Source organism: Protomyctophum parallelum (assembly GCF_964188405.1).
Source record: "Protomyctophum parallelum genome assembly, chromosome: 2".
NCBI lineage: Eukaryota > Metazoa > Chordata > Actinopteri > Myctophiformes > Myctophidae > Protomyctophum > Protomyctophum parallelum.
In genome coordinates, this window is record NC_139699.1 from 3,766,640 (window position 1) to 3,794,264 (window position 27,625).

General features: G+C 43.1%; 1 protein-coding gene across 1 annotated transcript in view; it reads right to left on the bottom strand.

Moving 5' to 3' along the window:
* The window catches only part of LOC310878540 (nuclear receptor ROR-alpha A-like), an 80,402-nt gene extending 56,257 nt beyond the window's left edge, over nucleotides 1-24,145 (bottom strand). The window contains exon 1 of the mRNA XM_083792871.1: nucleotides 24,021-24,145. Within this exon, the coding sequence (XP_083648997.1) occupies nucleotides 24,021-24,048 (28 nt within the window). The 5' untranslated portion in view covers nucleotides 24,049-24,145. The remainder of the gene's footprint in view (nucleotides 1-24,020) is intronic.
* Nucleotides 24,146-27,625: the final 3,480 nt, after the last annotated feature.

Genomic DNA, 27,625 nt, shown 5'->3' on the forward strand with positions numbered 1-27,625 from the left:
CTTTGAGCTGCATTTATGTATGAAAGGTGCTATAAATAAAGTTTATTATTATTATTATGAAGAAGTTGCTTTTTTATTACTTCATACTTTAATCATCCTTTCAAGAGTGTCAGGGTTTAGTTTTAGTTTACGTGATGTTCATTTATAATCCCACTTTTTTGTTTTTGTTTAGGACCAAAACACTATCAACCAGCGAGGAGGAAATTAATTTGTTAAATTAGCGGGTGTAGCGTTTGATTAGGATTCATAAACCTGCAAACAATCTGCCCTCTGTGTGTGGCGCCACACTGTACTGTATGTATGAAGAAAGAAATCATGTTCAAAGCTACACGTGCCTTTTCATGTGCTCCCCGTGGACGCAATGAGGGCTAAAACTGCTCACATGCAGAAGCATCCAGATAATATCATAATGAATAATTAGCGGCGGCAGGGCTAAGTGCAGGATAATGAGGCTATAGATCGCCATAGGAGGCAGTGCGCGGTCTGTTGCTCTGTTTACCGAAAAATGCTAAAAGTCTTGCAGTAAGACAATTCCCACATGGATAAATTAGCCCAATCCGAGTATGGGAACCAAGTGAGCAATAACACGAGAACAAAGACGAGAAGGACCTTGTCCCTCAGCTTGGATGTGTTACACATGAAGCAGGAGGTCACACAGACATGGAAACATCTATTTCTATGTGTTACACATGAAGCAGGAGGTCACACAGACATGGAAACATCTATTTCTATGTGTTACACATGAAGCAGGAGGTCACACAGACATGGAAACATCTATTTCTATGTGTTACATGTGAAGCAGGAGGTCACACAGACATGGAAACATCTATTTCTATGTGTTACATGTGAAGCAGGAGGTCACACAGACATGGAAACATCTATTTCTCTAAGACCATGCATGGCCACAGAATGGCAGCTTCAAGGCAAGGGGCTCGTTTCTGCCACTCGAAAAACAACATGAAACAGGTTTTCAACTGGAGACATATTTTTAAATAAATTTTTTATAAATCTTTGTTGTTGTGTCACCCATGGAAATCCCAAATCCATGCTTCAAAGAGAACATAGTAATAACAGAAAGACAGAGACAGATAGAGAAATAAGAGAGGTATTATTAAAAGTTTGACCCCGCTATAGGAGACAACATTTTCCATTCTGCAGACCCCCAGCAGCCCTCCACCTCTCTTATCTCCAGCACACAGGTCAGCATGGCCCCTGTATGGCTGATGGAGGGGCCTCTCTGGGGCCACACTGTGGTCCAACACCCCCTGTATGCCTGATGGAGGGGCCTCTGTGGGGGCCACACTGTGGTCCAACACCCCCTGTATGCCTGATGGAGGGGCCTCTGCTGGGGCCACACTGTGGTCCAACACCCCCTGTTTGCCTGATGGAGGGGCCTCTGCTGGGGCCACACTGTGGTCCAACACCCCCTGTTTGCCTGATGGAGGGGCCTCTGCTGGGGCCACACTGTGGTCCAACACCCCCTGTATGCCTGATGGAGGGGCCTCTGCTGGGGCCACACTGTGGTCCAACACCCCCTGTATGCCTGATGGAGGGGCCTCTGCTGGGGCCACACTGTGGTCCAACACCCCCTGTTTGCCTGATGGAGGGGCCTCTGCTGGGGCCACACTGTGGTCCAACACCCCCTGTATGCCTGATGGAGGGGCCTCTGCTGGGGCCACACTGTGGTCCAACACCCCCTGTTTGCCTGATGGAGGGGCCTCTGCTGGGGCCACACTGTGGTCCAACACCCCCTGTATGCCTGATGGAGGGGCCTCTGCTGGGGCCACACCCCCTGTTCTCGCTATCTCTCTCTGGATGTCTTCAGGCCCTTAGCAGTGTTGATTTCGTCTACCTAAACGTCTATGATGAAAAATGTTCGTCGACTACTAACTAAGACTAAATATACTGACAATTTCATCAACAAATAAAAACTAGATTAAAACGTTGGTGTGGAAGAGATCCAGTATAGAGCTAAAAGAGAAGTCGTTCTGCTTTAGATAAAAATCACTGTATTAAATACTAAGGATCATAACCTCTCAGGTATACATCACTATATTAAAGTGATCACAACAGTCCTCTATCAGGCATACATCTTTGTGTGTTTCTACATGATTATAATCCCGTGTTTTCAAGGTTAACTTAACACTGTGTGCATATGGACAGGTGGAGAGTGAACTCCAGGCCTCCGTACGGAGCCCCCAGCTTGCCTGACCAGAGTGGCCGACCTCTGGTGCCTCATGGCGGGTGGACCTCTCTCTGTCCCCCGCATTCTGGTGAGGTCAGGATCTCTCTACCACCCTCCTCGTTGCAATCTGCTGCCAGCTCCCTCACACCTGGCGTCTATGCCGCTGTCTCTCTCTCTCTCTCTCCAACCATCATTCTCTCTCTCTTCCATCGTTCTCTCCCTATTCCTGTTCCTATCTATCCATCCATCCATCCATCTATACTCAACTCAACTCAACTCAACTCAACTCACTCTAAAAAAAATAGAAGAAAAGGAAATCAACTTGCCAGCTTTGATGTGTATGGGCAAATTGTTCCAGAGCCTGGGGGCAGCCGCCACAATCTATCTATCCATCCATCCATCCATCCATCCATCCATCCATCCATCTTTCCACCCATCCACCCATCCATCCATCCACCCATCTAAGCTGCTGTGTTTAAGCCAATGGTAATCCTATGACATAACTAACTACCTACCACGTCCTCCACACATTTAACACACTCACGACCACATGTGTACGTGACCACAGACGTGTACGAGAGACAGACAGAAAAGCTGAGACGAGACAGTGTAAGAGAGTAGGGGTGTAACGATACATTTAGACAGAGAGTAGGGTGTAACGATACATCTGAACAGAGAGTAGGGCTGTAACGATACATTTGAACAGAGAGTAGGGGTGTAACGATACATTTGAACAGAGAGTAGGGGTGTAACGATACATTTGAACAGAGAGTAGGGGTGTAACGATACATTTAGACAGAGAGTAGGGGTGTAACGATACATTTGAACAGAGAGTAGGGTGTAACGATACATTTGAACAGTGAGTAGGGGTGTAACGATACATTTGAACAGAGAGTAGGGGTGTAACGATACATTTGAACAGAGAGTAGGGGTGTAACGATACATTTAGACAGAGTAGGGGTGTAACGATACATTTGAACAGAGAGTAGGGGTGTAACGATACATTTGAACAGAGAGTAGGGGTGTAACGATACATTAGAACAGAGAGTAGGGGTGTAACGATACATTTGAACAGAGAGTAGGGGTGTAACGATACATTTGAACAGAGAGTAGGGGTGTAACGATACATTTGAACAGAGAGTAGGGGTGTAACGATACATTTAGACAGAGAGTAGGGGTGTAACGATACATTTGAACAGAGAGTAGGGGTGTAACGATACATTTGAACAGAGAGTAGGGGTGTAACGATACATTTGAACAGAGAGTAGGGGTGTAACGATACATTTGAACAGAGAGTAGGGGTGTAACGATACATTAGAACAGAGAGTAGGGGTGTAACGATACATTTAGACAGAGTAGGGGTGTAACGATACATTAGAACAGAGAGTAGGGGTGTAACGATACATTAGAACAGAGAGTAGGGGTGTAACGATACATTAGAACAGAGAGTAGGGGTGTAACGATACATTAGAACAGAGAGTAGGGGTGTAACGATACATTTAGACAGAGAGTAGGGGTGTAACGATACATCTGAACAGAGAGTAGGGGTGTAACGATACATTTGAACAGAGAGTAGGGGTGTAACGATACATCTGAACAGAGAGTAGGGGTGTAACGATACATTAGAACAGAGAGTAGGGGTGTAACGATACATTAGAACAGAGAGTAGGGGTGTAACGATACATTAGAACAGAGAGTAGGGGTGTAACGATACATTTGAACAGAGAGTAGGGGTGTAACGATACATTTAGACAGAGAGTAGGGGTGTAACGATACATTAGAACAGAGAGTAGGGGTGTAACGATACATTAGAACAGAGAGTAGGGGTGTAACGATACATTAGAACAGAGAGTAGGGGTGTAACGATACATTTGAACAGAGAGTAGGGGTGTAACGATACATTTAGACAGAGAGTAGGGGTGTAACGATACATTAGAACAGAGAGTAGGGGTGTAACGATACATTTAGACAGAGAGTAGGGGTGTAACGATACATTAGAACAGAGAGTAGGGGTGTAACGATACATTTAGACAGAGAGTAGGGGTGTAACGATACATTTGAACAGAGAGTAGGGGTGTAACGATACATTAGAACAGAGAGTAGGGGTGTAACGATACATTTGAACAGTGATATGATACGGATCACAGTACGTACGATACGATACATGGACAATATTGGTTCATTCATGGGGGCGATACTATATGATTCAATGATATATAAAGTAACTATTTAGCCAAGAAATTAAATCTGTGGGGATAGTGCAGGTTTTTTTTTTTTGTCAAATATGTTTTTATTGAACAGATTATAAATTATTACAAACATTATGATATGAAATGAAATAAAAAATAAAAAAGAGAAAGAAATCCCTTAACCCTCCCACCCATACTGCTCAGTGACACTGCATACTATATAATAAGATGATAGAAAGCTAATGGAAAACATCTGAAAAGAAAATGGTGTACAGTCAACCATATCAATGGTATCCTGTCTATTAATCGTTTCTACTCAGGTAATGGACAAGGGGCAGCCTCAGGAAATACCTTATTCTCTCAAGATGAAGTGTACTAGTCATTTCATTTGTGCAGGTTTTTTAAGGGAAAAAAACGGTAACTCACAGAAAGTGTAAAAAATTAAATGTTTGTCACATAGACCAACCTTCCTCAAATCCATGTGTCGCTGTTTTCGACATGCTGCAAGCAAAAGAGTGTGCAAAATCAGGGTTGGGTCAACATCAAGGTCAGCCAAGAAGCGGACCATGAGAAAATAGTTGTGTTTTGCCACGGTTATTATGCACGGAGGTCAGGCTGAATGATTCACTTTGTGGGCACAGATGAGGGCCGTGACCAGATAGTGCACGCTAGACACGGCTCCTATAATCCATCTTGTACACCTTGTGGTGTGTACTGCTTGACCTTCTCATCCACACCTGCACAACACAGAGGCCTAACTGTTGGACCACTGGGACCCAGCCACGCCTATAGGAACGTTAACTGTCATCTACTGTTGTTCTAGCTGTTTTGTTGCATGACATTTGTATATGGCTAAAGAGCAAAACAAACTATTACTACTACTTCGTGGAATCATGAGGGAGCCAATCCATCCCAACCACAAACTGTTTAAGATGCTGCCGCATGGAAATGGGCTACGCAGTATCAAAGCCACCGGCAATAGACTGCAAAATAGCTTCTTTCCACAAAACGATCAGGTTCATGAACGAACTGTCAAGAAGGAGAAAGAACCAGGGCAAAGAGAAATGCTACCCCCCCAGCCGTTCCTTCTTGAACAAACTACATACATACAGTCTCCGAGTGGCCGGTAGAACGATCGGATGGGAAAACCGTGAGGTTCTCATTTCAATCCCGGGATCCCTCAGAGTTCGTGTCAAAGTGTCATTGAGCAAGACTCTGAATCCCTAACAAGATGTAACAATAACGTATTGAACCTTGAACCTTATGATGGCTGCCACGAACACAAACAAAATAAGAACGTTAAAACATGAATACAGAAAACCAAAACTCTAACGCATACACAGAAAGTTCACACGTTCATAGAAGCATGCCCAGATCATAGACGGTGGAATCACATCTGACAGGGACTCAACAGCTTAAACGGAGCAAGACGGAATCAAGGAAAGGGCGATTTATCAATAGAATCCTTAAAGCCTAGTTGTTTAGACCAAAGATTTGCAATGAGATGATACTTCTTCAACCCTTTAAGACCTGAGGCTGATTCCAAAAATGCCTTCTAAAATAGAATGCATTTTCAAAAATAGCAAGATGTACAGTACATGCTCTCAAGTGATGCGCTGTGACATCTGCAGTGATTTTTTATGATTTACCTTGGTCTTTTTATGCCGTTATAGAGGGTATGCGCATGACATCATCATCATACCTACTGTAAGTTATGCGGGAACACTTTGTTATAATTATGTCGTGCTGCCCTACAAGCTCACCACGTGATACTGTCGTAAGGCGAAGTATATATTGACCAAAGAAATGTCACCAACAGAGGTTGTTGTAAACGCTAACTCAATCTGAAACACAATACCAGACGCCTGAATGACTGAAAGCTCATGAACCTACATCTACATGGCCTTGTTAGAACAGATTTTGCCAATTCAACCATAATGCTGATGTTGCGTTAGCCTCCAGTCATAGCTATGACAGTCCATGTCGTGCATGTGCAGGCACAGCGACATCAGTGCATGCTATTTGTAAGTAATATTATGTTATATTTTGTTTACTTTTTCAAATGTAATGAATATAAATAATAATAAGTATTATTATTATTATTATCCAGAATCCTCATCAACAAATTAAAAAAATAAAAAGTAGAAATTGTTTAAATCATAACAGTCAATATTAGCATTGTTAGAAAGTATACATCACATCCATTTAATGCTGACAATGATGTCAAATAGGGTTGGATCCTGAAGCGATGGCATACAGTACATTAGTGGTGTGTGTAGTTTATGAGGACAACAACATGATGGCATACAGTACAGTGCATTAGTGGTGTGTGTAGTTTCAGCTAACCCTACTAGAGTCTACAGACAGGATCCTACTATGAGACAACGTACACCTTCCTTAATGTTTCTTATTCGTCAGTAATATTAGTGTTTGGATGTGTCATTGTTGTGAACAACACAGAGAGCAAATGGCTGGTAAGCCAGGAGGCTCTAAAGCTTCTCTCCATTCCCTCCACATCCTCACTAATCTGGAGTGACAGCAGCCGCCGCCATGCGAGCGAGAGAGAGATGGGGGGACAACAGATAGAGGGGAAAAGAGCAGTAATGCCACAGACAGACAGAGAGATGGGGGGACAACAGATAGAGGGGAAAAGAGCAGTAATGCCACAGACAGACAGAGAGATGGGGGGACAACAGATAGAGGGGAAAAGAGCAGTAATGCCACAGACAGAGATAGAGATGGGGGGACAACAGATAGAGGGGAAAAGAGCAGTAATGCCACAGACAGAGAGAGAGATGGGGGGACAACAGATAGAGGGGAAAAGAGCAGTAATGCCACAGACAGACAGAGAGATGGGGGGACAACAGATAGAGGGGAAAAGAGCAGTAATGCCACAGACAGAGAGAGAGATGGGGGGACAACAGATAGAGGGGAAAAGAGCAGTAATGCCACAGACAGACAGAGAGATGGGGGGACAACAGATAGAGGGGAAAAGAGCAGTAATGCCACAGACAGAGATAGAGATGGGGGGACAACAGATAGAGGGGAAAAGAGCAGTAATGCCACAGACAGAGATAGAGATGGGGGGACAACAGATAGAGGGGAAAAGAGCAGTAATGCCACAGACAGAGAGAGAGATGGGGGGACAACAGATAGAGGGGGAAAGAGCAGTAATGCCACAGACAGAGAGAGAGATGGGGGGACAACAGATAGAGGGGGAAAGAGCAGTAATGCCACAGACAGAGAGAGAGATGGGGGGACAACAGATAGAGGGGAAAAGAGCAGTAATGCCACAGACAGAGAGAGAGAGATGGGGGGACAACAGATAGAGGGGAAAAGAGCAGTAATGCCACAGACAGAGAGAGAGATGGGGGGACAACAGATAGAGGGGAAAAGAGCAGTAATGCCACAGACAGAGAGAGAGATGGGGGGACAACAGATAGAGGGGAAAAGAGCAGTAATGCCACAGACAGAGAGAGAGATGGGGAGACAACAGATAGAGGGGAAAAGAGCAGTAATGCCACAGACAGAGAGAGATGGGGGGACAACAGATAGAGGGGAAAAGAGCAGTAATGCCACAGACAGAGAGAGATGGGGGACAACAGATAGAGGGGGAAAGAGCAGTAATGCCACAGACAGAGAGAGAGATGGGGGGACAACAGATAGAGGGGAAAAGAGCAGTAATGCCACAGACAGAGAGAGAGATGGGGGGACAACAGATAGAGGGGAAAAGAGCAGTAATGCCACAGACAGAGAGAGAGATGGGGGGACAACAGATAGAGGGGAAAAGAGCAGTAATGCCACAGACAGACAGAGAGAGATGGGGGGACAACAGATAGAGGGGAAAAGAGCAGTAATGCCACAGACAGACAGAGAGATGGGGGGACAACAGATAGAGGGGAAAAGAGCAGTAATGCCACAGACAGAGAGAGAGATGGGGGGACAACAGATAGAGGGGAAAAGAGCAGTAATGCCACAGACAGAGAGAGAGATGGGGGGACAACAGATAGAGGGGAAAAGAGCAGTAATGCCACAGACAGAGAGAGAGATGGGGGGACAACAGATAGAGGGGGAAAGAGCAGTAATGCCACAGACAGAGAGAGAGATGGGGGGACAACAGATAGAGGGGAAAAGAGCAGTAATGCCACAGACAGAGAGAGAGAGATGGGGGGACAACAGATAGAGGGGAAAAGAGCAGTAATGCCACAGACAGACAGAGAGATGGGGGGACAACAGATAGAGGGGAAAAGAGCAGTAATGCCACAGACAGAGAGAGAGAGATGGGGGGACAACAGATAGAGGGGAAAAGAGCAGTAATGCCACAGACAGAGAGAGAGATGGGGGGACAACAGATAGAGGGGAAAAGAGCAGTAATGCCACAGACAGAGAGAGAGATGGGGGGACAACAGATAGAGGGGAAAAGAGCAGTAATGCCACAGACAGAGAGAGAGATGGGGGGACAACAGATAGAGAGGAAAAGAGCAGTAATGCCACAGACAGACAGAGAGATGGGGGGACAACAGATAGAGGGGAAAAGAGCAGTAATGCCACAGACAGACAGAGAGATGGGGGGACAACAGATAGAGGGGAAAAGAGCAGTAATGCCACAGACAGACAGAGAGATGGGGGGACAACAGATAGAGGGGAAAAGAGCAGTAATGCCACAGACAGAGAGAGAGATGGGGGGACAACAGATAGAGGGGAAAAGAGCAGTAATGCCACAGACAGAGAGAGAGAGATGGGGGGACAACAGATAGAGGGGAAAAGAGCAGTAATGCCACAGACAGACAGAGAGAGATGGGGGGACAACAGATAGAGGGGAAAAGAGCAGTAATGCCACAGACAGACAGAGAGATGGGGGGACAACAGATAGAGGGGAAAAGAGCAGTAATGCCACAGACAGAGAGAGAGATGGGGGGACAACAGATAGAGGGGAAAAGAGCAGTAATGCCACAGACAGACAGAGAGATGGGGGACAACAGATAGAGGGGAAAAGAGCAGTAATGCCACAGACAGACAGAGAGATGGGGGGACAACAGATAGAGGGGAAAAGAGCAGTAATGCCACAGACAGAGAGAGAGATGGGGAGACAACAGATATAGGGGAAAAGAGCAGTAATGCCACAGACAGAGAGAGAGATGGGGGGACAACAGATATAGGGGAAAAGAGCAGTAATGCCACAGACAGAGAGAGAGATGGGGGGACAACAGATAGAGGGGAAAAGAGCAGTAATGCCACAGACAGAGAGAGAGATGGGGGGACAACAGATAGAGGGGAAAAGAGCAGTAATGCCACAGACAGACAGAGAGAGAGTTGGGGGGACAACAGATAGAGGGGAAAAGAGCAGTAATGCCACAGACAGACAGAGAGATGGGGGGACAACAGATAGAGGGGAAAAGAGCAGTAATGCCACAGACAGACAGAGAGATGGGGGGACAACAGATAGAGGGGAAAAGAGCAGTAATGCCACAGACAGACAGAGAGATGGGGGGACAACAGATAGAGGGGAAAAGAGCAGTAATGCCACAGACAGAGAGAGAGAGATGGGGGGGACAACAGATAGAGGGGAAAAGAGCAGTAATGCCACAGACAGACAGAGAGATGGGGGGACAACAGATAGAGGGGAAAAGAGCAGTAATGCCACAGACAGAGAGAGAGATGGGGGGACAACAGATAGAGGGGAAAAGAGCAGTAATGCCACAGACAGAGAGAGAGAGATGGGGGGACAACAGATAGAGGGGAAAAGAGCAGTAATGCCACAGACAGACAGAGAGAGATGGGGGGACAACAGATAGAGGGGAAAAGAGCAGTAATGCCACAGACAGACAGAGAGATGGGGGGACAACAGATAGAGGGGAAAAGAGCAGTAATGCCACAGACAGAGAGAGAGATGGGGGGACAACAGATAGAGGGGAAAAGAGCAGTAATGCCACAGACAGAGAGAGAGAGATGGGGGGACAACAGATAGAGGGGAAAAGAGCAGTAATGCCACAGACAGACAGAGAGATGGGGGGACAACAGATAGAGGGGAAAAGAGCAGTAATGCCACAGACAGAGAGAGAGATGGGGGGACAACAGATAGAGGGGAAAAGAGCAGTAATGCCACAGACAGAGAGAGAGATGGGGGGACAACAGATAGAGGGGAAAAGAGCAGTAATGCCACAGACAAGGATAGAACAAGAGTATAGTTGCTGTGGCTAGCTCATCAGGGGGAGGAGAAAGAGGGGGGTGAATATTGAGAAGAGAGTCTGGAAGCGTCGTCTAGCATGTGAAGTCTTATGAATGGGGGTTGGGAGCGTAGTGCTGATGCTTGGGGAGGAGGAGAGGAGAGGAGGTAGTTGTCGAATTGAGGGGGTGAAGTTGGAAGGAGAGGATTATGTGTTGCGAGATACGGGGGCGCGCAGTAAACAGCCCCCCCTCCCCCCCCAAGCCCCCCAGGGGTGGCGGGTGCCTAGGTTAATTCCTAACAATGGTATGTTGTTTTACACACAATCACACAGTCACAATCAAAAGCGTTTTATAACCAAGTATGAGGTTCCTTTGAGGGGAAACTGCTTTAGTACGTGTCACAGCAACAATTAACCCCCCGACTTACCACGGTTAATGATTAACGCAGAGATAAACACAGACATAAGGACTCATATAGGACAGTATACAGTTACTATAGTAGACCCAACATCCATTCAGACAGTAGACTATAGTAGATAATACCCAACATCCATTCAGACAGTAGACTATAGTAGATAATACCCAACATCCATTCAGACAGTAGACTATAGTAGATAATACTCAACATCCATTCAGACAGTAGACTATAGTAGATAATACTCAACATCCATTCAGACAGTAGACTATAGTAGATAATACTCAACATCCATTCAGACAGTAGACTATAGTAGATAATACCCAACATCCATTCAGACAGTAGACTATAGTAGATAATACTCAACATCCATTCAAACAGTAGACTATAGTAGATAATACTCAACATCCATTCAGACAGTAGACTATAGTAGATAATACCCAACATCCATTCAGACAGTAGACTATAGTAGATAATACTCAACATCCATTCAGACAGTAGACTATAGTAGATAATACTCAACATCCATTCAGACAGTAGACTATAGTAGATAATACTCAACATCCATTCAGACAGTAGACTATAGTAGATAATACTCAACATCCATTCAGACAGTAGACTATAGTAGATAATACCCAACATCCATTCAGACAGTAGACTATAGTAGATAATACTCAACATCCATTCAGACAGTAGACTATAGTAGATAATACTCAACATCCATTCAGACAGTAGACTATAGTAGATAATACCCAACATCCATTCAGACAGTAGACTATAGTAGATAATACCCAACATCCATTCAGACAGTAGACTATAGTAGATAATACTCAACATCCATTCAGACAGTAGACTATAGTACATAATACTCAACATCCATTCAGACAGTAGACTATAGTAGATAATACTCAACATCCATTCAGACAGTAGACTATAGTAGATAATACTCAACATCCATTCAGACAGTAGACTATAGTAGATAATACTCAACATCCATTCAAACAGTAGACTATAGTAGATAATACTCAACATCCATTCAGACAGTAGACTATAGTAGATAATACCCAACATCCATTCAGACAGTAGACTATAGTACATAATACTCAACATCCATTCAGACAGTAGACTATAGTAGATAATACTCAACATCCATTCAGACAGTAGACTATAGTAGATAATACTCAACATCCATTCAGACAGTAGACTATAGTAGATAATACTCAACATCCATTCAGACAGTAGACTATAGTAGATAATACCCAACATCCATTCAGACAGTAGACTATAGTAGATAATACTCAACATCCATTCAGACAGTAGACTATAGTAGATAATACTCAACATCCATTCAGACAGTAGACTATAGTAGATAATACTCAACATCCATTCAGACAGTAGACTATAGTACATAATACTCAACATCCATTCAGACAGTAGACTATAGTAGATAATACCCAACATCCATTCAGACAGTAGACTATAGTAGATAATACCCAACATCCATTCAGACAGTAGACTATAGTAGATAATACCCAACATCCATTCAGACAGTAGACTATAGTAGATAATACCCAACATCCATTCAGACAGTAGACTATAGTAGATAATACCCAACATCCATTCAGACAGTAGACTATAGTAGATAATACCCAACATCCATTCAGACAGTAGACTATAGTACATAATACTCAACATCCATTCAGACAGTAGACTATAGTAGATAATACTCAACATCCATTCAGACAGTAGACTATAGTAGATAATACTCAACATCCATTCAGACAGTAGACTATAGTAGATAATACTCAACATCCATTCAGACAGTAGACTATAGTACATAATACTCAACATCCATTCAGACAGTAGACTATAGTACATAATACTCAACATCCATTCAGACAGTAGACTATAGTAGATAATACCCAACATCCATTCAGACAGTAGACTATAGTAGATAATACTCAACATCCATTCAGACAGTAGACTATAGTAGATAATACCCAACATCCATTCAGACAGTAGACTATAGTACATAATACTCAACATCCATTCAGACAGTAGACTATAGTACATAATACTCAACATCCATTCAGACAGTAGACTATAGTAGATAATACCCAACATCCATTCAGACAGTAGACTATAGTAGATAATACTCAACATCCATTCAGACAGTAGACTATAGTAGATAATACCCAACATCCATTCAGACAGTAGACTATAGTAGATAATACCCAACATCCATTCAGACAGTAGACTATAGTAGATAATACCCAACATCCATTCAGACAGTAGACTATAGTAGATAATACTCAACATCCATTCAGACAGTAGACTATAGTAGATAATACCCAACATCCATTCAGACAGTAGACTATAGTAGATAATACCCAACATCCATTCAGACAGTAGACTATAGTAGATAATACTCAACATCCATTCAGACAGTAGACTATAGTAGATAATACTCAACATCCATTCAGACAGTAGACTATAGTAGATAATACTCAACATCCATTCAGACAGTAGACTATAGTAGATAATACCCAACATCCATTCAAACAGTAGACTATAGTAGATAATACTCAACATCCATTCAGACAGTAGACTATAGTAGATAATACCCAACATCCATTCAGACAGTAGACTATAGTAGATAATACTCAACATCCATTCAGACAGTAGACTATAGTAGATAATACTCAACATCCATTCAGACAGTAGACTATAGTAGATAATACTCAACATCCATTCAGACAGTAGACTATAGTAGATAATACCCAACATCCATTCAGACAGTAGACTATAGTAGATAATACCCAACATCCATTCAGACAGTAGACTATAGTAGATAATACTCAACATCCATTCAGACAGTAGACTATAGTAGATAATACCCAACATCCATTCAGACAGTAGACTATAGTAGATAATACCCAACATCCATTCAGACAGTAGACTATAGTAGATAATACTCAACATCCATTCAGACAGTAGACTATAGTAGATAATACTCAACATCCATTCAGACAGTAGACTATAGTAGATAATACTCAACATCCATTCAGACAGTAGACTATAGTAGATAATACTCAACATCCATTCAGACAGTAGACTATAGTAGATAATACCCAACATCCATTCAGACAGTAGACTATAGTACATAATACTCAACATCCATTCAGACAGTAGACTATAGTAGATAATACTCAACATCCATTCAGACAGTAGACTATAGTAGATAATACTCAACATCCATTCAGACAGTAGACTATAGTAGATAATACCCAACATCCATTCAGACAGTAGACTATAGTAGATAATACTCAACATCCATTCAGACAGTAGACTATAGTAGATAATACTCAACATCCATTCAGACAGTAGACTATAGTAGATAATACTCAACATCCATTCAGACAGTAGACTATAGTAGATAATACCCAACATCCATTCAGACAGTAGACTATAGTAGATAATACCCAACATCCATTCAGACAGTAGACTATAGTAGATAATACCCAACATCCATTCAGACAGTAGACTATAGTAGATAATACTCAACATCCATTCAGACAGTAGACTATAGTAGATAATACCCAACATCCATTCAGACAGTAGACTATAGTAGATAATACTCAACATCCATTCAGACAGTAGACTATAGTAGATAATACCCAACATCCATTCAGACAGTAGACTATAGTAGATAATACTCAACATCCATTCAGACAGTAGACTATAGTAGATAATACTCAACATCCATTCAGACAGTAGACTATAGTAGATAATACCCAACATCCATTCAGACAGTAGACTATAGTACATAATACTCAACATCCATTCAGACAGTAGACTATAGTAGATAATACCCAACATCCATTCAGACAGTAGACTATAGTAGATAATACTCAACATCCATTCAGACAGTAGACTATAGTAGATAATACCCAACATCCATTCAGACAGTAGACTATAGTAGATAATACTCAACATCCATTCAGACAGTAGACTATAGTAGATAATACTCAACATCCATTCAGACAGTAGACTATAGTAGATAATACCCAACATCCATTCAGACAGTAGACTATAGTACATAATACCCAACATCCATTCAGACAGTAGACTATAGTAGATAATACCCAACATCCATTCAGACAGTAGACTATAGTACATAATACTCAACATCCATTCAGACAGTAGACTATAGTAGATAATACTCAACATCCATTCAGACAGTAGACTATAGTAGATAATACTCAACATCCATTCAGACAGTAGACTATAGTAGATAATACTCAACATCCATTCAGACAGTAGACTATAGTAGATAATACCCAACATCCATTCAGACAGTAGACTATAGTAGATAATACCCAACATCCATTCAGACAGTAGACTATAGTAGATAATACCCAACATCCATTCAGACAGTAGACTATAGTAGATAATACTCAACATCCATTCAGACAGTAGACTATAGTAGATAATACCCAACATCCATTCAGACAGTAGACTATAGTAGATAATACTCAACATCCATTCAGACAGTAGACTATAGTAGATAATACCCAACATCCATTCAGACAGTAGACTATAGTAGATAATACTCAACATCCATTCAGACAGTAGACTATAGTACATAATACTCAACATCCATTCAGACAGTAGACTATAGTAGATAATACTCAACATCCATTCAGACAGTAGACTATAGTAGATAATACCCAACATCCATTCAGACAGTAGACTATAGTAGATAATACTCAACATCCATTCAGACAGTAGACTATAGTACATAATACTCAACATCCATTCAGACAGTAGACTATAGTAGATAATACCCAACATCCATTCAGACAGTAGACTATAGTAGATAATACTCAACATCCATTCAGACAGTAGACTATAGTAGATAATACTCAACATCCATTCAGACAGTAGACTATAGTAGATAATACCCAACATCCATTCAGACAGTAGACTATAGTAGATAATACTCAACATCCATTCAGACAGTAGACTATAGTAGATAATACCCAACATCCATTCAGACAGTAGACTATAGTAGATAATACTCAACATCCATTCAGACAGTAGACTATAGTAGATAATACTCAACATCCATTCAGACAGTAGACTATAGTAGATAATACTCAACATCCATTCAGACAGTAGACTATAGTAGATAATACTCAACATCCATTCAGACAGTAGACTATAGTAGATAATACCCAACATCCATTCAAACAGTAGACTATAGTAGATAATACTCAACATCCATTCAGACAGTAGACTATAGTAGATAATACCCAACATCCATTCAGACAGTAGACTATAGTAGATAATACTCAACATCCATTCAGACAGTAGACTATAGTAGATAATACCCAACATCCATTCAGACAGTAGACTATAGTAGATAATACCCAACATCCATTCAGACAGTAGACTATAGTACATAATACTCAACATCCATTCAGACAGTAGACTATAGTAGATAATACTCAACATCCATTCAGACAGTAGACTATAGTAGATAATACTCAACATCCATTCAGACAGTAGACTATAGTAGATAATACTCAACATCCATTCAAACAGTAGACTATAGTAGATAATACTCAACATCCATTCAGACAGTAGACTATAGTAGATAATACTCAACATCCATTCAGACAGTAGACTATAGTAGATAATACCCAACATCCATTCAGACAGTAGACTATAGTAGATAATACTCAACATCCATTCAAACAGTAGACTATAGTAGATAATACTCAACATCCATTCAGACAGTAGACTATAGTAGATAATACTCAACATCCATTCAGACAGTAGACTATAGTAGATAATACTCAACATCCATTCAGACAGTAGACTATAGTAGATAATACTCAACATCCATTCAGACAGTAGACTATAGTAGATAATACTCAACATCCATTCAGACAGTAGACTATAGTAGATAATACTCAACATCCATTCAGACAGTAGACTATAGTACATAATACCCAACATCCATTCAGACAGTAGACTATAGTAGATAATACTCAACATCCATTCAGACAGTAGACTATAGTAGATAATACCAAACATCCATTCAGACAGTAGACTATAGTAGATAATACCAAACATCCATTCAGACAGTAGACTATAGTAGATAATACTCAACATCCATTCAGACAGTAGACTATAGTAGATAATACTCAACATCCATTCAGACAGTAGACTATAGTAGATAATACTCAACATCCATTCAGACAGTAGACTATAGTAGATAATACTCAACATCCATTCAGACAGTAGACTATAGTAGATAATACTCAACATCCATTCAGACAGTAGACTATAGTAGATAATACTCAACATCCATTCAGACAGTAGACTATAGTAGATAATACCCAACATCCATTCAGACAGTAGACTATAGTAGATAATACTCAACATCCATTCAGACAGTAGACTATAGTAGATAATACTCAACATCCATTCAGACAGTAGACTATAGTAGATAATACTCAACATCCATTCAGACAGTAGACTATAGTAGATAATACTCAACATCCATTCAGACAGTAGACTATAGTAGATAATACCCAACATCCATTCAGACAGTAGACTATAGTAGATAATACTCAACATCCATTCAGACAGTAGACTATAGTAGATAATACTCAACATCCATTCAGACAGTAGACTATAGTAGATAATACTCAACATCCATTCAGACAGTAGACTATAGTAGATAATACTCAACATCCATTCAGACAGTAGACTATAGTAGATAATACTCAACATCCATTCAGACAGTAGACTATAGTAGATAATACTCAACATCCATTCAGACAGTAGACTATAGTAGATAATACTCAACATCCATTCAGACAGTAGACTATAGTAGATAATACTCAACATCCATTCAGACAGTAGACTATAGTACATAATACTCAACATCCATTCAGACAGTAGACTATAGTAGATAATACCCAACATCCATTCAGACAGTAGACTATAGTAGATAATACTCAACATCCATTCAGACAGTAGACTATAGTAGATAATACTCAACATCCATTCAGACAGTAGACTATAGTAGATAATACCCAACATCCATTCAGACAGTAGACTATAGTAGATAATACTCAACATCCATTCAGACAGTAGACTATAGTAGATAATACCCAACATCCATTCAGACAGTAGACTATAGTAGATAATACCCAACATCCATTCAGACAGTAGACTATAGTAGATAATACTCAACATCCATTCAGACAGTAGACTATAGTAGATAATACTCAACATCCATTCAGACAGTAGACTATAGTAGATAATACTCAACATCCATTCAGACAGTAGACTATAGTAGATAATACCCAACATCCATTCAGACAGTAGACTATAGTAGATAATACTCAACATCCATTCAGACAGTAGACTATAGTACATAATACTCAACATCCATTCAGACAGTAGACTATAGTAGATAATACTCAACATCCATTCAGACAGTAGACTATAGTAGATAATACTCAACATCCATTCAGACAGTAGACTATAGTAGATAATACTCAACATCCATTCAGACAGTAGACTATAGTAGATAATACTCAACATCCATTCAGACAGTAGACTATAGTAGATAATACCCAACATCCATTCAGACAGTAGACTATAGTAGATAATACCCAACATCCATTCAGACAGTAGACTATAGTAGATAATACCCAACATCCATTCAGACAGTAGACTATAGTAGATAATACTCAACATCCATTCAGACAGTAGACTATAGTAGATAATACTCAACATCCATTCAAGCAGTAGACGTCTATCCATTATACAATTTATTTTTATTTTTACGTCATGTCACAAAAGAGACGTTTGTCTCTCTTCTGACGTGATGTAAAGACAACAACTCACTCTCACCACTGTGTACACTGCCCAGTGTAATGATATTGATCTATACGACTATACATAAATATATATATAAACAACATCCATTCAGACAATAGTCTATATATTATAAACAACATCCATTCAGCCCGATCTCACCCAATCACTGTGAAATAGCACGGATTGGCAATGTCGTACATACAGTACACGCCTAAAACCCCCAAAATCTGTACATATTGTACAGATTTTATATTATATTATATAATATATATTACTGTTTTGAGGGTGGCTTTCACTACTATTGTATGTACGGAATTGCCAATCTGTGCTATATTTCACCGTGTTTGGGTTTGACATTATTATGATTCTGTGCTACTAGGTGACAACTCTGACGGGGCTTAATCACTCTACCGATCCGAGCAATGTTCGACCCGGCAAGGTGGTGTCTCTTGTCTATGGGGAGGAATTCAGTGTAATATGAACAGCTTTTTGGGTTTTCTAGGCATGCATGTACGGAAATGCCAATCCGTTCTATTTCAGCGTGTTTGGGTGACACATTAGACACGACATCTGCTCAGCGAGTAGACTGCACAGCAGTAGTAGCAGCAGCAGTGATAGCAGAAATGGCAGTACTAATAACGTAGCCTCGGCCGGGAGGCGAACCCGGGACCTGTAAGTCCAGTCGGCTGAAGAGCCAGGCCCGATAGGCACCGTATGGCCTGGAGTCGTCGTCCCGACCTGGAAGCGTGTCCACATGCGCCAGTCAGGAGCTGGGCTCCACTGACTGGAAGAACCTCCACAACCAGCCAACTAACGTGCTGTCGACTACGCTGCATTAGGTCTGTAACGCTGAGGAATGAACGGAGGAACCTATTCACATTCACACCGCTGCCACATGTAGCCTCGGCCAGGAGGCCAACCAGGCCGGAAACCTATCAATCCTATGTTATGGTACCAGTCTAGCCAGGCCTGATAGACAAGCAGCAATGCAGCACCGTATAGCCTACAGTAGTAGTAATAATAATAATAATAATAATAATAATAATAATAATAATAATAATAATAATAATAATAATAATAATAATAATAATAAATGTAGTCATTTAATCATAGTATTATGGACAGGATCACACCTTAAAGTGTATAAACAACCACTGAGTATTGTGTTTTATGCACTGTAGTGATTTGGAAGCTGGGTTATGTGGCTAACAGTATTAGAGATAAAGGAACACCCCCCCCCCTCTCTCTCTCTCTCACACTCCCTCTGTATCACAAGTGTCAAATACCGCTAGTTCCATATATAGGTCAGTGTAACACCACATGTCAATACCTCTGCAAAATGGACAAACATCAGCCACTACTGCCAGCCATGGAGAGGGAGACAGAGAGAGAGATAGAGAGAGAGAGAGAGAGAGAGAGAGAGAGAGAGAGAGAGAGAGAGGAGAGAGAGAGAGAGAGAGAGAGAGAGAGAGAGAGAGACACACAGAGAGAGAGAGAGAGAGAGAGAGAGAGAGAGAGAGAGAGAGAGAGAGAGAGAGAGAGAGAGAGAGAGAGAGAGAGAGAGAGAGAGAGAGAGAGAGAGATAGAGATAGAGAGAGAGAGAGAGAGAGAGAGAGAGAGAGAGAGAGAGAGAGAGAGAGAGACAGAGAGAGAGATAGAGAGAGAGAGAGAGAGAGAGAGAGAGAGAGAGAGAGAGAGAGAGAGAGAGAGACAGAGAGAGAGGCTATGCTGTCACTGTACTCTATAGAGACAGACTTGCACTTCCCAACACAATGTAAAAACTACACAAATGTTAGGGAGGAGTTATTTACAAAAACTTTGGCTGCAATAAATAAATATGTCAATTCCTGTCACAAGAAAAGGGACAACCAGTAGGACACAGATATATGCAATGTTTTACTTATACTGTACCATCTGCTTTATTTATTTCCTTCCATTGATATTATGCTGTTATGTTGTTTATTAAATGTCATAATTGAAATTGTGCTTTGGCGACACTTGTCAAATGTCATGTCAATAAAAGTTGGATTGAGTCGAAAGCATTTGGAGTCCCACGCCACGCGTCCTCTCCTTATCTGTCCTCAACCCGTCCTCTCCTTCTCTGTCCTCAACCCGTCCTCTCCTTCTCTGTCCTAACCTGTCCTATCCTCAACCCATCCTTCCTTCTCTGTCCTGTCCTGTCCTCAACCCATCCTCTCCTTCTCTGTCCTGTCCTGTCCTATCCTCAACCCATCCTCTCCTTCTCTGTCCTGTCCTGTCCTCAACCCATCCTCTCCTTCTCTGTCCTAACCTGTCCTATCCTCAACCTGTCCTCTCCTTCTCTGTCCTGTCCTGTCCTATCCTCAACCCATCCTCTCCTTCTCTGTCCTGTCCTGTCCTCAACCCATCCTCTCCTTCTCTGTCCTAACCTGTCCTATCCTCAACCCATCCTCTCCTTCTCTGTCCTGTCCTGTCCTCAACCCATCCTCTCCTTCTCTGTCCTGTCCTATCCTCAACCCATCCTCTCCTTCTCTGTCCTAACCTGTCCTCAACCCATCCTCTCCTTCTCTGTCCTAACCTGTCCTATCCTCAACCCATCCTCTCCTTCTCTGTCCTGTCCTGTCCTCAACCCATCCTCTCCTTCTCTGTCCTGTCCTGTCCTATCCTCAACCCATCCTCTCCTTCTCTGTCCTATCCTGTCCTCAACCCATCCTCTCCTTCTCTGTCCTGTCCTAACCTGTCCTCAACCCATCCTCTCCTTCTCTGTCCTGTCCTGTCCTCAACCCATCCTCTCCTTCTCTGTCCTGTCCTGTCCTATCCTCAACCCATCCTCTCCTTCTCTGTCCTGTCCTGTCCTCAACCCATCCTCTCCTTCTCTGTCCTAACCTGTCCTATCCTCAACCCATCCTCTCCTTCTCTGTCCTGTCCTGTCCTCAACCCATCCTCTCCTTCTCTGTCCTGTCCTATCCTCAACCCATCCTCTCCTTCTCTGTCCTAACCTGTCCTCAACCCATCCTCTCCTTCTCTGTCCTAACCTGTCCTCAAACCATCCTCTCCTTCTCTGTCCTGTCCTGTCATCAACCCATCCTCTCCTTCTCTGTCCTGTCCTGTCCTCAACCCATCCTCTCCTTCTCTGTCCTGTCCTGTCCTATCCTGTCCTCAACCCATCCTCTCCTTCTCTGTCCTGTCCTAACCTGTCCTCAACCCATCCTCTCCTTCTCTGTCCTGTCCTGTCCTCAACCCATCCTCTCCTTCTCTGTCCTGTCCTGTCCTATCCTGTCCTCAACCCATCCTCTCCTTCTCTGTCCTGTCCTATCCTCAATCCATCCTCTCCTTCTCTGTCCTAACCTGTCCTCAACCCATCCTCTCCTTCTCTGTCCTGTCCTATCCTCAATCCATCCTCTCCTTCTCTGTCCTAACCTGTCCTCAACCCATCCTCTCCTTCTCTGTCCTGTCCTGTCCTCAACCCATCCTCTCCTTCTCTGTCCTGTCCTCAACCCGTCCTCTCCTTCTCTGTCCTGTCCTGTCCTATCCTCAACCCATCCTCTCCTTCTCTGTCCTGTCCTATCCTCAACCCATCCTCTCCTTCTCTGTCCTGTCCTATCCTCAATCCATCCTCTCCTTCTCTGTCCTATCCTCTCCCCATCCTCTCCCACTTCTCTCATCCTCTCTGGCTCCTCTCACCGTCTCCCCTTCTCTCCTCCCCATCTCCTGTTGTCTTTTGCTTTTTCCTCTCTCCTCCTCTCTTGTCATCTCCCGCCAACGGCCACTCCAGAACGGAACAACACGGTTATAGGAAAGAGAGGAGGAGAGAGAGAGAGACAGAGAGACAGAGAGACAGAGAGAGAGAGGGAATACATATCCTCCTTCAAGTTACTCACTCTCACCTGAACACAACAATGTATTTCACTTGAAATGTGGGAGACAGAATATATAAACGTGTGTGTCTGTGACTCTGTGTGTATGTGTGTGTGTGTGTGTGTGTGTGTGTGTGTGTGTGTGTGTGTGTGTGTGTGTGTGTGTGTGTGTGTGAGTGTGTGAGTGAGTGCAAGAGAGAGACGGGATACTCTTATATCACAGTCTCAGTTTGACAGGTTGTGCAGTTACATGAGGACGTGTCCTTACGTGACTAGTGCACATCAGAAAGAAAAACAGAGTCAGACATCCACAAGTCCCCTCAGTCAGTCAGCCATGATTCAACTAACACAAATACACTCCAAACAACAGAGGCCAGTCGATGTGACACTACAGTCACCCTCTGTCTCTCTCTGACTGTCACTTGAGACCACAAAACACCCAGGACATGAGAGTCCAATGTCAAAGCCACACACACACACACACACACACACACACACACACACACACACACACACACACACACACACACACACACACACACACACACACACACACACACACACACACACACACACACACACACACACACACACACACACACACAGAGTTGAACTGAGTGTGTGTGAAAATGGACGTGGTAACTCTAGAGTTCAACTAAAGCATTCAGCCTGTTCAGTGTGTGAGTGCATGTGCATTTTCTCTCCTGCACTTGTTACTCTGTCTGCAGCTGCTGCTCTGTCACACACGCCTGCTCTGTCTGCCTGTCTGCTCTGTCTGCCTGTCTGCTCTGTCTGCCTGTCTGCTCTGTCTGCCTGTCTGCTCTGTCTGCCTGTCTGCTCTGTCTGCCTGTCTGCTCTGTCTGCCTGTCTGCTCTGTCTGCCTGTCTGCTCTGTCTGCCTGCTCTGTCACACACCGCCTGCTCTGTCTGCCTGTCTGCTCTGTCTGCCTGCTCTGTCACACACCGCCTGCTCTGTCTGCCTGCTCTGTCTGTCTGCCTGCTCTGTCTGCCTGTCTGCTCTGTCTGCCTGCTCTGTCACACACGCCTGCTCTGTCTGCCTGTCTGCCTGCTCTGTCTGCCTGTCTGCTCTGTCTGCCTGTCTGCCTGTCTGCTCTGTCTGTCTGTCTGCTCTGTCTGCCTGTCTGCCTGTCTGCTCTGTCTGCCTGTCTGCTCTGTCTGCCTGTCTGCCTGTCTGCTCTGTCTGTCTGTCTGTCTGCTCTGTCTGCCTGTCTGCCTGTCTGCCTGTCTGCTCTGTCTGCCTGCTCTGTCACACACCGCCTGCATGCAAACCAGAGAGGAAAGAACAACAATTTAATTCCCTCTTACCTTTCATGGCTGAGATGACAAAATACATATTTAAAATCCTCGTCCATAGAAAAGAGACCCCCTCGCAAAGCTTCCTCGCCGGCTTTAGTTCCTTCACCGTTCTCCTCTTCTACTTTGTCTGTGACTCTCTTCTCTGTGTTTCTGACAGTCTCTCTCTCTCTCTATCTCTCTCTCTCTCACACACACACACACACACAGTCTGTGTGTGAGTGTTGTGTCAGTGAGTGCCTCTCAGCTCCACCACATGAGAATCCATGTGACAGTGATGTCAGCAGCCCAGTGCCCGCCCCCTAAGCTCCGCCCAGGAGGCATCAGATTGGCCGGGGCAGTCGGCCAATCGGAACGCATGGGAGTGGAGTGGCAGCTTGGATGTGCTGTGTGTGTGTGTGTGTGTGTGTGTGTGTGTGTGTGTGTGTGTGTGTGTGTGTGTGTGTGTGTGTGTGTGAGCGTGTGTGCGTGTGTGGCTGCATGTGCGTAAAGATTAGTATAGATGACGGACAGTATTGTGTTGCACAGTCTCTCTGTCACATTCTTTGCAAGTAAAATAAATAAAACAGTTGAACACACATAAACATAAACTTCTATCTATGGGCTGAACCGCATGGAGCAGACCCATGCTGAAATGGAAAATGTCTTTTTCAGGAATGCTGCAACGTCAGCGCGCTTTAAGGTTGCAGAAAAACATCTGTACTAGAAGCAGGGCAGCGTTGTCCTCATGTCTGCTCTGTTTCCCCTCCTCTCACCCTGACCAAGGCTCTATATCCTCTGTTTATCCCATACAACTCTCTCTCTCTCTCTCTCATGCACGCACGCACGCACACACGCACACACACACACACACACGCACGCACGCACGCACGCACGCACGCACGCACGCACGCTCGCTCTGCTGTCAAGCTGTCTAGTACTTATTACTTAACCACTCATCAATGTTTGCTGAATATTATTTTAAAGCACACACGGGCCATTTATAATTGAGCTATATTCAATGCATGAAACCCACTACACAAATATTCTACAGTGTCCTCTCACCTTGGAGTGAAGGGGAACGTACAGTACAGAGTAGTGTGGTTAAGACTCAGAGCTAGTGTAAAGCATAGCAGGCTGACCTTATATACACTGTGATGTAAGCAAGCAGCTGCACCTAATGAAATGAATAATGGGTGTGTTACGTTTAGGTGTGCCAATATAATGTGCATGCATTGACTGTATTGTGTGTAGTTACTGTATATGGCAAAATACCGTATACCAGGGGTAGGCAACCTTTGGCAGTACAGGTGCCCACATTGGCACAACGGAGGGTGATCACTGGCACACTGGCATAAGTGTGTGTGAGAGAGAGAGAGAGGATTTTTGGTTTAAAATAAAATACTTAAAATGTAGTAAAATAAAGTCCCTTACATCTGTATGTAAATTACATCCTGCACATAATTCTACACTCATTAAAACTCTGACCTCTGACTGGGGAGGGAGTCTGGGAGAGCAATTGCTGTGTTATTGCTTTTAATGCTTCTAGAGTCTAATGATCATTATAACAATGTGAAAGAAAGTATTTTAAAAAGAAGGGAAAAAGGTTATATTCGTGGACAATCAAAATATGTTGGAATTTTTTATGCGGTGTCAATAAAATAAATGTTGACATGGCACACCGACTAGAAAAGCAAAACATGGCACTTGTTTCAGAGCCTTGCCATATATGTGGTATTTTAGTAGATAGATATATAATACATATATGTGGTATTTTAGTAGATAGATATATAATACATATATGTGGTATTTTAGTACATAGACTGTACTGTGAATTTTCATGATGTCGGTTGTCGACTTCCATTTAAAAAAGTGCAGAGCTCTCTAAAGAAAGATAAAACCAGGGCATCTGTGATCTATATTGAGTTCGAAGCTAAGACTAAGTGACATGCTAAAACGGCTAACGTGGGAATGAAGCCTGAGTATCTTTGCGTATCTCTCTTTACCACTTTTTCTTTAAAATTCTAAAAGACAAAAGAAAAGACAAAATTTGACCAGCAGATAGTTTCAGCAGATTGTTGCCAAGTAATGCATTTTGTACCAACATAGTACAAACAGCCTGACAGGCATTAGTCCGACATCCTACCCAAAAGGCCAAAACCCAACCCTAAACCTAACCTCACAGGAAGCCACGGGTTAGTTTTAACCTGCCACATGATAGTTTTAACCTGCCACACATTTCGGGAGCCACGGGTGAGTTTTAACCCGGCCACAGGTTAGTTGTAACCGGCCACGCATGCGTTGTCGGACTAATACCTGTCGGCCTGTTGAGTATTTCTAACCAACGTACTGTATATACATGCCCCTAAACAGAGGACATTTAGGACCACATGGTACCAGCCTAACAGAGGACATTTAGGACCACATGGTACCAGCCTAACAGAGGACATTTAGGACCACATGGTACCAGCCCCTAACAGAGGACCATTAGGACCACATGGTACCAGCCTAACAGAGGACCATTAGGACCACATGGTACCAGCCTAACAGAGGACCATTAGGACCACATGGTACCAGCCTAACAGAGGACCATTAGGACCACATGGTACCAGCCTAACAGAGGACATTTAGGACCACATGGTACCAGCCTAACAGAGGACCATTAGGACCACATGGTACCAGCATAACAGAGGACCATTAGGACCACATGGTACCAGCCTAACAGAGGACATTTAGGACCACATGGTACCAGCCTAACAGAGGACATTTAGGACCACATGGTACCAGCCTAACAGAGGACCATTAGGACCACATGGTACCAGCCTAACAGAGGACCATTAGGACCACATGGTACCAGCCTAACAGAGGACCATTAGGACCACATGGTACCAGCCTAACAGAGGACATTTAGGACCACATGGTACCAGCCTAACAGAGGACATTTAGGACCACATGGTACCAGCCTAACAGAGGACATTTAGGACCACATGGTACCAGCCTAACAGAGGACCATTAGGACCACATGGTACCAGCCTAACAGAGGACCATTAGGACCACATGGTACCAGCCTAACAGAGGACCATTAGGACCACATGGTACCAGCCTAACAGAGGACATTTAGGACCACATGGTACCAGCCTAACAGAGGACCATTAGGACCACATGGTACCAGCCTAACAGAGGACCATTAGGACCACATGGTACCAGCCTAACAGAGGACATTTAGGACCACATGGTACCAGCCTAACAGAGGACATTTAGGACCACATGGTACCAGCCTAACAGAGGACCATTAGGACCACATGGTACCAGCCTAACAGAGGACCATTAGGACCACATGGTACCAGCCTAACAGAGGACCATTAGGACCACATGGTACCAGCCTAACAGAGGACCATTAGGACCACATGGTACCAGCCTAACAGAGGACCATTAGGACCACATGGTACCAGCCTAACAGAGGACCATTAGGACCACATGGTACCGGCCTAACAGAGGACCATTAGGACCACATGGTACCAGCCTAACAGAGGACATTTAGGACCACATGGTACCAGCCTAACAGAGGACCATTAGGACCACATGGTACCAGCCTAACAGAGGACATTTAGGACCACATGGTACCAGCATAACAGAGG